General features: G+C 59.2%; 2 protein-coding genes across 2 annotated transcripts; both read right to left on the bottom strand.

The window, feature by feature from the left end:
• Positions 1–1,676: 1,676 nt before the first annotated feature.
• On the bottom strand, positions 1,677–4,159 carry GLOTRDRAFT_96536 (uncharacterized protein; the record flags this gene model as incomplete). The annotated part of the gene is made up of 3 exons (XM_007872169.1): positions 1,677–1,898; positions 2,126–3,012; positions 3,082–4,159. 3 exons carry the CDS (start codon positions 4,157–4,159, stop codon positions 1,677–1,679), a joined length of 2,187 nt encoding a protein of 728 aa, XP_007870360.1.
• A 2,744-nt stretch (positions 4,160–6,903) lies between these two features.
• On the bottom strand, positions 6,904–10,017 carry GLOTRDRAFT_66072 (beta-glucan synthesis-associated). The gene is made up of 12 exons (XM_007872168.1): positions 9,574–10,017; positions 8,795–9,173; positions 8,659–8,735; positions 8,465–8,602; positions 8,087–8,317; positions 8,000–8,011; positions 7,870–7,946; positions 7,653–7,813; positions 7,559–7,586; positions 7,339–7,500; positions 7,215–7,288; positions 6,904–7,161 (listed from the first exon to the last, which is right to left on the bottom strand). The coding sequence occupies exons 1-12, from the start codon at positions 10,005–10,007 to the stop codon at positions 7,147–7,149; spliced, it is 1,788 nt and encodes a 595-aa protein (XP_007870359.1). The 5' UTR covers positions 10,008–10,017; the 3' UTR covers positions 6,904–7,146.
• Between the last annotated feature and the right edge of the window lie 243 nt (positions 10,018–10,260).

Here is a 10,260-nt window from a genome sequence, read left to right as displayed (position 1 = left end):
GTCATTGCTTTCCGGGCAAAGATTACTTCATTGTCAAGCCACAAGCAAGGCTGCGGCTGAGAGCCTCTGCCGACCACGAGAGCGACAACTCGGATGATGCCCGGTCTCAGGATTCATACGGTGATGAAGTGGAATCCAGGGCCGTCAAAGGCCCTGAGCCCGACATAGTGATTCCGGATTGGGTGGTGTCGAGAGTAGTCAATGCCCTCCATGAGGAACCCCTCGCCATTGTGGAAGCAAAGGTAACGGATGACGAAGGCCTGTGGCAGCGGACGAAAGCTCAATTTCAGCTCCAAATGGGGCGCTTGGCCAGCAAGACCCAACGGCGCCCCATCTTTGGCGCCATTGTCAGTGGGACGACGGCATACTGCTATATCATGACCGGTTCCATGACTCGTCACAACACCGAGCGACTCTCAAGCTCAGGCTTACACGGAGCTGCCCTTGCCTCGGACGAGTGGCGCAGGTGGCTCGATCGCGTGCGTGGCAAGGGTTTGGGGATTGATACGGAGTGGGAGTAGAGTTCAGGAGGAAGATGTGGGTGGTCTATGAATAAACATTTGTACAGAGAATATGGAGAATGCCTAGATGAATAACAGCCAAGCGCTCATTGATGTTCCTAGATGATTGAATGGCAGCACCTACTACTACACCACTGGCAGTCATATATTGTACTGAACAGAGGAGGCAGGAGACCTCTGCGGTCTCCATCAGTCCGAAAAGAACGAGGGCCCCGACTCGGTTGCTTAGAATACCCCACTGGGCAGCGCGTGCATACGGCAAGCTGGAAAGCTGGAAGGCGGCACTTGAAAAGGCTAGCCTTGGAGACTGGACGTGAAGCCAGGGAAGAACGAAGTGGCCATATAGACTCGAGATACCGTGCCTCTCTGCGAGCGCTCGCAGCGAATCCTGGACTTACTGACATGTACACGCCCGTGAATACCTGGTGACATAGACGCTGATAAGTATGTAGTCCATCCGTAACACGCAGATGCAAAGTTGCAAACTCTTGCACATTTGGAGTGGACGTGTAAAGCTGCGTGGCGCCTGGTTTGTGCAGCTATGCGCAATGCTGTCATCCGATATACTGCAACAAGTGAGTATGAACTGCAGTAGAGTGGGACACACGGATATCGCACTTCCGAATGACGTACCGTTCTCTCGACTCCAAGACCTGCTCGTAAACTTCTCATGCGAGTTCAATTTTGAAGGAAAAACTCACGACCAGAGCAAAGAGTCGATGGTGCAAGGCCTAGGGGGGGGGGGGGTCAGGCGTGCGCCCTGCAGCTGGTCAGTTCGAACATCTTGTGCGCGTTCGTCGTATGCCGCCACATAATACACCATACCTTGCATATACAGGGCTCAAGCGCTCAAGACTTGCCTCGGTTAATACCCCACGGATCCGAGTGGGAATGGCGTCGAACTTGCCTTTCGGCACCTACGAAAGCAAGTATGTATCACTTGACACTCTGAGAGAGCACCCCAGATTGCGAGCGTCTTAGGCCGGCGAGAACCGGCCCGACAAGCGTACAGGCCATCCAACTCGATATAACAAAGTCATCACTTCATCTCGAGCTCTAGCTCGTCAGGACCAAGTACATCAATCTCATGTATACATCAATATCTATGCTACATCTCGAACCGTCAGTACAGCACCGCCAGCAGCGTCCGCGCGCTCACACCCGCGCCGTATTATTCCTTCGTAACAGCCTCCTCCCCTTCCTCTTCTCCGCCTCCCGATCCTGCCCCTGCTGCTCTCCATTCACAGGCGCCTTATCCTTCTCCTTTTCCTTTTCAGCGACACCACCCGGCGCGCGCGCCTCCGTCCTCTCCCTCCCTCCCCAATTCACGGTAAACAACCGCTGGTAGAACGGCTTCCTCGCATGGCCAGCGTCTGCCTGAGCCGTCGGTGGCGGAGCTGGAGCCGCGCGCGAACGACTCGCATTCGTGGACGACGCGCTCCTCTGAAAAAACCGCCTCCTCGACGTCGGCGACGGGGCGCTGCTCGTCGTGGTCGTCTTATCATCATACGGAACATGCTATCTCACCCACACCCACATTTCCATGTCCACACATCAGCATTTCTACCTCGACGCCAGCAAAGGAAAAACGCGGAACGACTCACGATGACCCTTACCCGCTGCCTCGGACTCGCGAGGACGTAATACGTGCTCGCGGAGCTCGCACTGCTCGCTCGACTCCGCATACTGGGTGTATCGACGAGGCTCCACGGCTCGCTCGGGCTGCGCTGCCCTTGTCCCTGTGCGCTTCCGGATGCCGATGGAGGGCTTGGGATTGGGTGGGCAGCGGTGCCTGGGCGCGCGTGGGAGGTGTGGACGTGCCCGGGTGGCGGGTGGTGATGTCCAGGCGGCACGACGGCTGCTTGACGCTCAGGCGAGATAACCGCAGCATGCGCAGGCGGGTACGCCCTCGACAACGACTGCGACCTCGGCCGCGCGCCAAAGTCGCGCACGACGACGCCGCGGGGTCCTGGCGCGGAGGAGCGCGGGACGGTGTGGTAGGGCGCCGCACGCGGTTGGGTGGGGGCGGGAGGGTTTGCTTCGCGTTGAGAGCTGGCGTGGGCGTGGGCGTGGGCGGAAGCGTGGGTGTGAGCGTATACAACGTCCTCCTGCTCGGCCGCGCGCGGGTGCGCCTCCCTCTGCCGATACCCCTTCGACCCCCTCTCCCCCTCCTCGCCCACCCCCACCTCCCTCTGCCCAGACCCACGACGAGAGCCGTTATACTCCGCGGCGGGTATAATCTTGGGCGGGGCGTAGCGCGGGACGTGCGTCGGGGCGGGGGCGTAGACGATCGCGGGGCGGTGCGCGCCGGGGGTGTGGGCGTGGTCGGCGTGCGCGGAGGGGAGGGACGGCACGCGGTGGTGTGGTTCGGTTGTTGATTCGTGCGTGACCCGCGAGTGGAGCGATCGGTCGGCGGCTCCGTGCTGCGAGGATCGTTGGGCCGATCGCTGCGATGTGCGCGAGTGCGCGACGACGACGGGCGGGTTCCGCTCTGGCGTAGATCCAAATACGAATCGGATGGATCAGTAACGCGTATCCCCGGCAGCCCCATACTACGCACCTGAGCGGTGCGACGAGCGCCCGGCCTCGGAGCCCCCACTGCCGTTCGACTGGCGCGAATGGCGCGAGCCCGCGTCTGCATCAATCGGCGCGCCCTTTGAATGCTGGCTGGCGACGGCGCTGGGGAGGTGGATGGCTGATTGCTGGGACCTGGTCAGCGGTGGCGGGTTAGGCTGGGAGGAGTCGCTGCGGGCGGAGGGGTTGTGAGAGAGTGCGATTTGAGAGTGGTTGGAGGGTGGCATGTGGGAGTGGCGGGAAGGCGCGGCTTGCGAGTGGTTGGACGGCGAATGCTGGGACGGTGCACGCTGCGAGTGCTGGGATGGCGCGATCTGAGAATGGCGAGATGGCTGGAATTGCTCCACCTGTGCCGACGGGGCTCGCGACGAGCGCGAGGAGTGTCTCGAGTGCTGCGAGCCGTCACGCATAGATCTAGCAGCGCCCTCGTTTGGTAGAGTAGCCCCCGCCTCGCCCTCGGGATGCGACCAGAACGGCGGGTTCGACGGCGATCGCGAATGCCGCGAGATATCGCGCGTAGACGAGTGCTCGGACGGCGGGATATGGCCGCGCGTGATGGGCGCGTCGAGGATGTCGCAGTGGAAGGTAGACGAGCGCGAGGAGGAGCGGGACGCGGGCTCAGCGCGAGACCGCACGCTGCGCTCACTGGGCGCCTGGCTATGGCGCGAGCGCCCCGACGTGTACTCGAGCGACCCCGAGCGGCCATCTCGCACCGTCCGCTCGGACGCGACTCTCGACGGATGGTGGGACATGGCTGCGGGCGTCGGATGATGAGATACGGGTGCCAGCGTCTCGCTGTACTTTTCGATGGGCACGTCTGGTCGGCCGTCCTTGAACCTGAGGTACATGCGCGGGGGCAGCGACTTGCGCGAGCCGGCGTCGACGTCGTCGTCGTCGTCGAAGAAGCCGGAGAGCGCGGCGACAGTCGGCGTGCGCGAGGGCGGGGCGTGGGGGTCGGAGAAGGCGGAGTGGGGCGGGGAATGGGCGAGGACCCAGTGGCCGGTGCGGGCCAGGGACGCATGGACGGCCTCGATCTCGGATGGAGTCGTGGCGTACTCTGTCATGGCTAGAGGGAAACCTTCCCCGCCCAAGCAGACTTCAATCTTAAGTCTCTGCTAATGGGAACACAATTCTGCTATTCCCGTCCCCCAGTCATGCTCGCTGTTTGGGAGAACCAGTTGGGTCATCGAGCGCGACGGAAGACGAACGGCCACAACGTGTTCTCCTCGAGGCATCTTCAGCCACCGCTTCCTATTCGGCCTCGGCCCCCACCTGCAGCCACACTACCCTCTGTTTCGACGAATCTTTATCACTAGTGTACCCCACACCCTGCAGTCGACGAAGCTCGCATTGTTCGACATGTTCCGTACGTCTATCTCACGCACCACGCCGTGGACACGCCGATATCTCCTGCTCGATGATGTCTTTCAACGTATAAGTACGCTATCTCATACCCAAACCAGCCGCGAGATCAGATCCGTGCTACCAACATGGTGAACCGGCACTTGTAGCCCTTACGCCTGTCGACCTACTGACGGCACCGGGGTATCAGCTGGTAATGCGGGGTATCCGGGCTTATCGAAATACTGCCTGAAGCGTCTCTCTACTCGTGTCACTTATTAACGTAAGCCTCCAAAGTAATGATCCCACTAGAATAGGGTGATTGAACCAAGACATTCACAGCTCACTCGCCTGGCATATCAACTCAACGAATGACGTCCCCCACGCCCATCCGCCGACGTGGTAGGTATACTACCACTTACCATTATCAGCAGTTTTCCCCGTCAATGGCACCATAACAACCTTATGTCTTACGAGCCCGGGATCCAGTGAGTCCTCTCACTCAAATTCGGATTGACGCGTCCTTCTTCACCGCATCCACCGCAGCGCGATGTACCTCCTAAATAAATATCGAAATCACTGCGCCCTCGCCAACCCTCGAGCTCGCGTCTCATCATGATCAGCACATCCGCGGAATGATCCGTATCTAGGCATGTATCTATGAACACTGCGGCGAATCTATATCAACGACGACGGTCAGCAAGATCCTCGTGCGCGTACGTCCGATCCCTTGTTGTAAAGGCGTCAATCCCGCGTTATCCTCGGTGCGTCCGGAGAATCCGAATCCACCGTACTCATACGCATAACCGTCGCCCATCCAATGACGGCGGCTCATATACATATCACCATCAACTACATCCGGTAGGACCCGCGATGTCTAGGCGATATACCTATACCTCGACTCAAGAAGGGAGAGAGCAGGAGTCGCGCCTGGTCCAACGCTGACCGCCAGATCCACACCCGCTTCACCAGCAGGCTACATATCCCTATCCGCACCTGGCGATCACTGACGCCCCATCTCGAGCCACGCCGCATGCCTCGCCTCCCTCATCCCCGCGGCTGGTTACGACCCACGCGTATGAAGACTTCCTCTCCCAACGACGACGGCACTCGGACGTCTGATCATAAAAGTATCGCGAAGTTCTTGAGATCATCCTGGCCGACGTCTAGCTCTCCTTTGACATAATTCAGGAGATCCACTGCCCTCGATGTCCCGAGTGGCTTATGAATATCAGGAGATTTCACCGATGCAAGCAATACGACTCCCTGGCTCCATTGATGACAGTTGCTTGTCTAGTAAGTCGTTTTTAGGAGGCGCAGGATCAAGCCTATCCCTGGCTGGCAAATGGCACGATGTGATCTACCGCGTCGATCTCAAATACATTTATCTCGACTTTGTGGTATACAGCCAGCACAGTAGACGCCTATCTTGCTCAACCTGCCGATGACCCCAAAACCCTCTTCTCTGGATGTCAACTCACTTTTGCAGGGCTTCACGCGGGCACGCAGAACCGATAACCACAGCCGTCGTCGCGGCGCTCATCCCTGCCTGCCGCCGACTGGTCATCTTGTGTCTCACTTCGAAACCGCCCTCTCCTTTCTATCCCACTACGACACCATACACACACTCGTCCTGCGATCCCCGCTCGTCGTCCAAATCTCCGGCGACGAATATTCAGGCTTCGCGTGCGTACCCGCCGCGCCTACTGCCGCTCACCCTACCTTCCCCTCCGTCCGGTCCTTGGAGTTCCTCTGCCGACATTACCGAGACGATCTCCCGTTCTTTCCCAATGTTACTGTCCTCCGTCTCCACGCGGCTGTGCCCCTACGCTCTGCGGGTGCCTTCCGCGCCCCCTTGAAACCCTGGTGCTGAAGACGCATGTTGCGCAAACTGTCTGCGCCTCGAATCGAAAGACAAAGACGCGCGATGTGCACGTCCGCCACTCGGTTGCGCCTTGGGAACTGCGCGACGCGCTGCAGAACGGGCTGCGACGGTCAGCTGCAGGTCGATTGGAGGGCAGCGCGCGTGGTCACCTGCAAGAAGGAGGACGTACAAGGCTGGGACGAGATGGCTGAGGGCTGTAAGGAGTATGACATCGCCCTTGAGTGGCTCTCGTGAAAACGACCCGAGATATATTTCAGGATTTACTGGGCTTTGGCGCGGGCCTGCCATCAGGTACAGGCGATGCTTGATCTTGGGATTTGCGGGATACATACTACCAAGTCTGCAAAGTACCTTCGTTCGAGGACACTGAGTCGGAGTCTATCTCGCGCCCACAGTGTTCTGTCAGCTGCAAGAGTCGGTGACTCTTGAAGCCTGTCTGCGGATGCAGACGAAGGTCGGAAAGCCCATCCCGCTTGTCGGCCAGCAGTGTTCATCGTCAACCAGTATCGCCAAAGACCATCAACGGTGCACCACCAAACGCGAAGGCATCCATCCATCCACTCGCACCTCATCTTGATCAATGGCAATCTTTCACTTTATTAGACTTCTCTGCCATCCAAGATAATGATATAGGTAGGTAGTGCCACATAAATGAAAGGGCAGGTAAAACGAAAGTATCTAGAAGGACTAGGAGTGTCTTAGACTAAGTAAGTAGGGTAGAAGTACAAGACGCCAAGAGTCCGCGAGCAGCCTGAGCCGCTTGCCATTGTTCCAAAGTCCGGCGGGAAGATTAAAGAGACGAGGGTGTTGCGCCGGGTATCAGTACTAGCAGCCGTCGTACTATCCAGAGACGTCAGTCAGGTGTCCACCCTCGAGTTGGTAACGCTGCGTACTAGAGAATTCTTGGGCCACGAGTAGCCCGCGCCCGAACCGTCCGGCATACTCCTCCACGACGTCAAATTAGGGTCTAGCGAGCATGAGTGAAAATGTAATCGCCGAGCGGAGGAATCCACGCACTCGTATACGCTTCCATATGACTATTAATATAGTCTTCTGTGGGATAGTCCTTTGGGCTGCACCCAATGTCCGTCTCGCCCTCACGCTGGTACACGCGCACGTAGTCGACGAGCATCTCGGCTGGGAAGACCATCGTGTTCAGATCAATCGTCTGCCAGTTCGCTACGAACAACGCATTCAAATCAATATTGCACCCTCGCTGATCTTATCAGATACTCACCGGAGATACCCAAGTTCAAGACGATCGACTAAGGGTGCCATCGATCCCCGATCAGCTGCGATGAAGAGTTGCATGCAACGAAAACACGACGTACCATCGGCTCCTCGGGAACCAGTCGCTGCCCAACTTGGCTTCCGCCGTCGCCCGTATCAGGCCCCATCGCGCCCGCGCCCATCCGCACCGACGGCTTGCCCGCCGTCTGCCAGGTGATGAATCCGTCTCCAGGGTTCTTCGGGTCTGTCCAGTACTCGAAGCCTACACGTATATAGATAGATAAATGATGAAGCAGCAAGTGAGACGAAACGGCGTACCGAGGGTGGTGAATACCTGCCCCGAGCCCTGGAACATGTTATCGGGGAGCTTCGTCAATGCAGAGACCGCCTGCTGTCTGTACTCGCGGCGTTCAGCATCCCACCCAAAGCACTCGACGAAGGTACTTACACCGCCGAACCACTGCAACCCACAAACAAAACATCATCAACACACCGCTCTATCCATTCCACCAAAAAGAAAACGGAGTCCACGCACTGATAACTATTCGGTCTCGTAAGAGTCTCATCGTATATCTTCCACTTATCCTCGGTATCGTTCGCGTACAGATAGTCATGCGTGAACGGCGCAAACTGCGCGGATTGCGAGACGACCTGGCCGACGTTCGTCTCCTTGTCCTTCTCCGCCTCGAGGATGTCAATCTCGGGCGCCCCGCGGCCCTTGGAGGGCGATGGGCCGGGGTGCTCCTCGCCGGAGCAGGTGCAGGCGCTACGAGTGTGCGTTAGCGACAGTGACAGGCTAGACGAGTGGCGCGTGGAGGGAGAGATTGCGGCGGTGGGAGTTGTGGTGGAGGTGTGAGACGGGCGGCGGAGAGCAGAGCAGGAACGGAGGAGAGAGCAGCGAAAAGACACGCACGATAACCGCTGTCCAGGCAACCACGAGAGCTCATAGTTGTACTTTGATCTGCTCTGATCAGAGTGCAGCGCCGCCGCCGGGCCCGTGCCGTCCTTGGTGGTCTGGTTGCGGAACGTGCCAACGTCGCACGAGTCGTAGCTGCAGGTGCCCAGACTCTTAGTTAGCGCAAAGCCGGATACGAAACGAAGACGCACGAGTACGGCCAAGTGCCGTCCGTCGTCGCCCGATAGCCCGGACGGCCCAGGTTCCCCATCGTCCACGCGCCAGGCCACTATACGACCCAGGCACGTCAGTAGCACAACGGCATGGTACAGATGAAGCTACACTCACATAACCCTGCGTATTCGAGTCCGGCCCGGGCAGCGTCAGACTAATCTCAATGTACCCCCTCGAAAAGCAAAACTTGTTCCAGCTCTGCAGCATCCCGCTGCGATACGGCAAGCCATGCGTCTCCACCTGCTCCATCACGATCCGCAGGTGACCATCTTCCGTCGTCGTGACCTGGCGCGGGTCGTACCACTCCTGGTCCTGCGTGGAGCCGTACCAGATGTCGGCGGCCTCCCAGAAGGGGTCGTCGCCAGGGTAGAAGGTGCGCCCGGGCGTGTTGAACTCGTCCGAGAAGACGAGCTCGTAGGCGTGCCCGTCGAAGCCGGTGCGTGAGCGCGCGTCGGAAGGCGTCTCGGGATCGATTAGTTGCGGCATTTGGAAGCTGGGGGTGGGTTAGCATTGGAAAGAGGCGGCTGAGAGGGTGAGGAGGAGGAATATGGGAATGGATGGCGATCGCCTCGTCGTTCCGCCAGCTGATGTTCACCTGAACTGTTAGAACAGCTCGGTGTCCCAGCGGCTGCCGCACAACGAATCGCGACAGACATCGGTCCCCATACGTACCACAGAGAAAATCGGATAGACAGAAAGTCGCCAGGAAAGGGATTACAATGAACAGGTGCCACAGAATTCTCCTCAAGAAGATGGGTAAAACGGAGTTGAATGAGAAGTACGGCAAGGACAGACGAAGGAGCGGGCAGAGACAGAGGTAACCGCGAAATGAAGATGAAATGAATGGAAATTGATAAAGTTGAAAACATAATATATAATTGAAGACCACTCACAGAACTGGCACCTGCCCCGTCCCGTTCACCTGCGTGTTATCGCTGATCGCGATGACCGTGTCCAAGTCGCGAAAGTGCTCGAACGCGGGGTAGAACACGAAGAGCATAAGCAGTGCGAGGATCAGAATGACGAGCAAACCGACGTTGGCAACTCCCCGCCAATTCCACCACCCGCCTGCGCGCTTGCCGTCCACATCGTCCCAGTCCGCGTCCATGTCCTCCTTGTCGTCGACGGTGGGGTCGTACGCGTACGGGATGAGCCCGCGCGGGTGGGTGAGCGAGCCGGAGGGGTACTTGGAGTCGGACGAGATGGAGAAGACGGAGTCGCCGGAGCTGGAGATGACCGAGTCGCGGTTGCTGCCGCCGGCGAGGGCGCGTGGCGGGGGGAGCAGCTCGCCGTTGTCGTCGTCGCTCGCGAGGCGGTAGAGCAGCATGGACCCGCGCTGGCCGGTGAGGACCTGCGAGTCCTCGCTCGCGATGCGGGTGAAGAGCATGCTGCCCGCGCGCGAGACGGGGCGGGAGCGCGGCTGGGGCGGGGGCGGAGGGGAGGCGGGGTGGTTCGGGTTGAGCGGGACGAGACGAACGCGCCGGAGGAGAGCGAGCGCTGCGGGGGGCGGTCGGCGGCGGGGAGGAGCGGCTGCTCGACGGACGGCGAGGGCGGCGGCGGCGGGTACGCGGCGCTGGCGC

This window comes from Gloeophyllum trabeum, assembly GCF_000344685.1.
Source record: "Gloeophyllum trabeum ATCC 11539 unplaced genomic scaffold GLOTRscaffold_00016, whole genome shotgun sequence".
Classification (NCBI taxonomy): Eukaryota; Fungi; Basidiomycota; class Agaricomycetes; order Gloeophyllales; family Gloeophyllaceae; genus Gloeophyllum; species Gloeophyllum trabeum.
Note: the sequence above shows the minus strand (reverse complement) of the source record. Positions and strands in the feature narration are given on the sequence as shown.

Coding starts and splice junctions, on each gene's coding strand:
- GLOTRDRAFT_66072 (XM_007872168.1), bottom strand. CDS start 10,007: ATGCTGCTCTACCGCCTCGCGAGCGACGACGACAACGGCGAGCTGCTC. Junction 9,174..9,573: donor ACGGGGCAGGTGCCAGTTCT/GTGAGTGGTCTT, acceptor ACCCACCCCCAG/CTTCCAAATGCCGCAACTAA. Junction 7,501..7,558: donor CTTGAACTTGGGTATCTCCG/GTGAGTATCTGA, acceptor CGTTGTTCGTAG/CGAACTGGCAGACGATTGAT.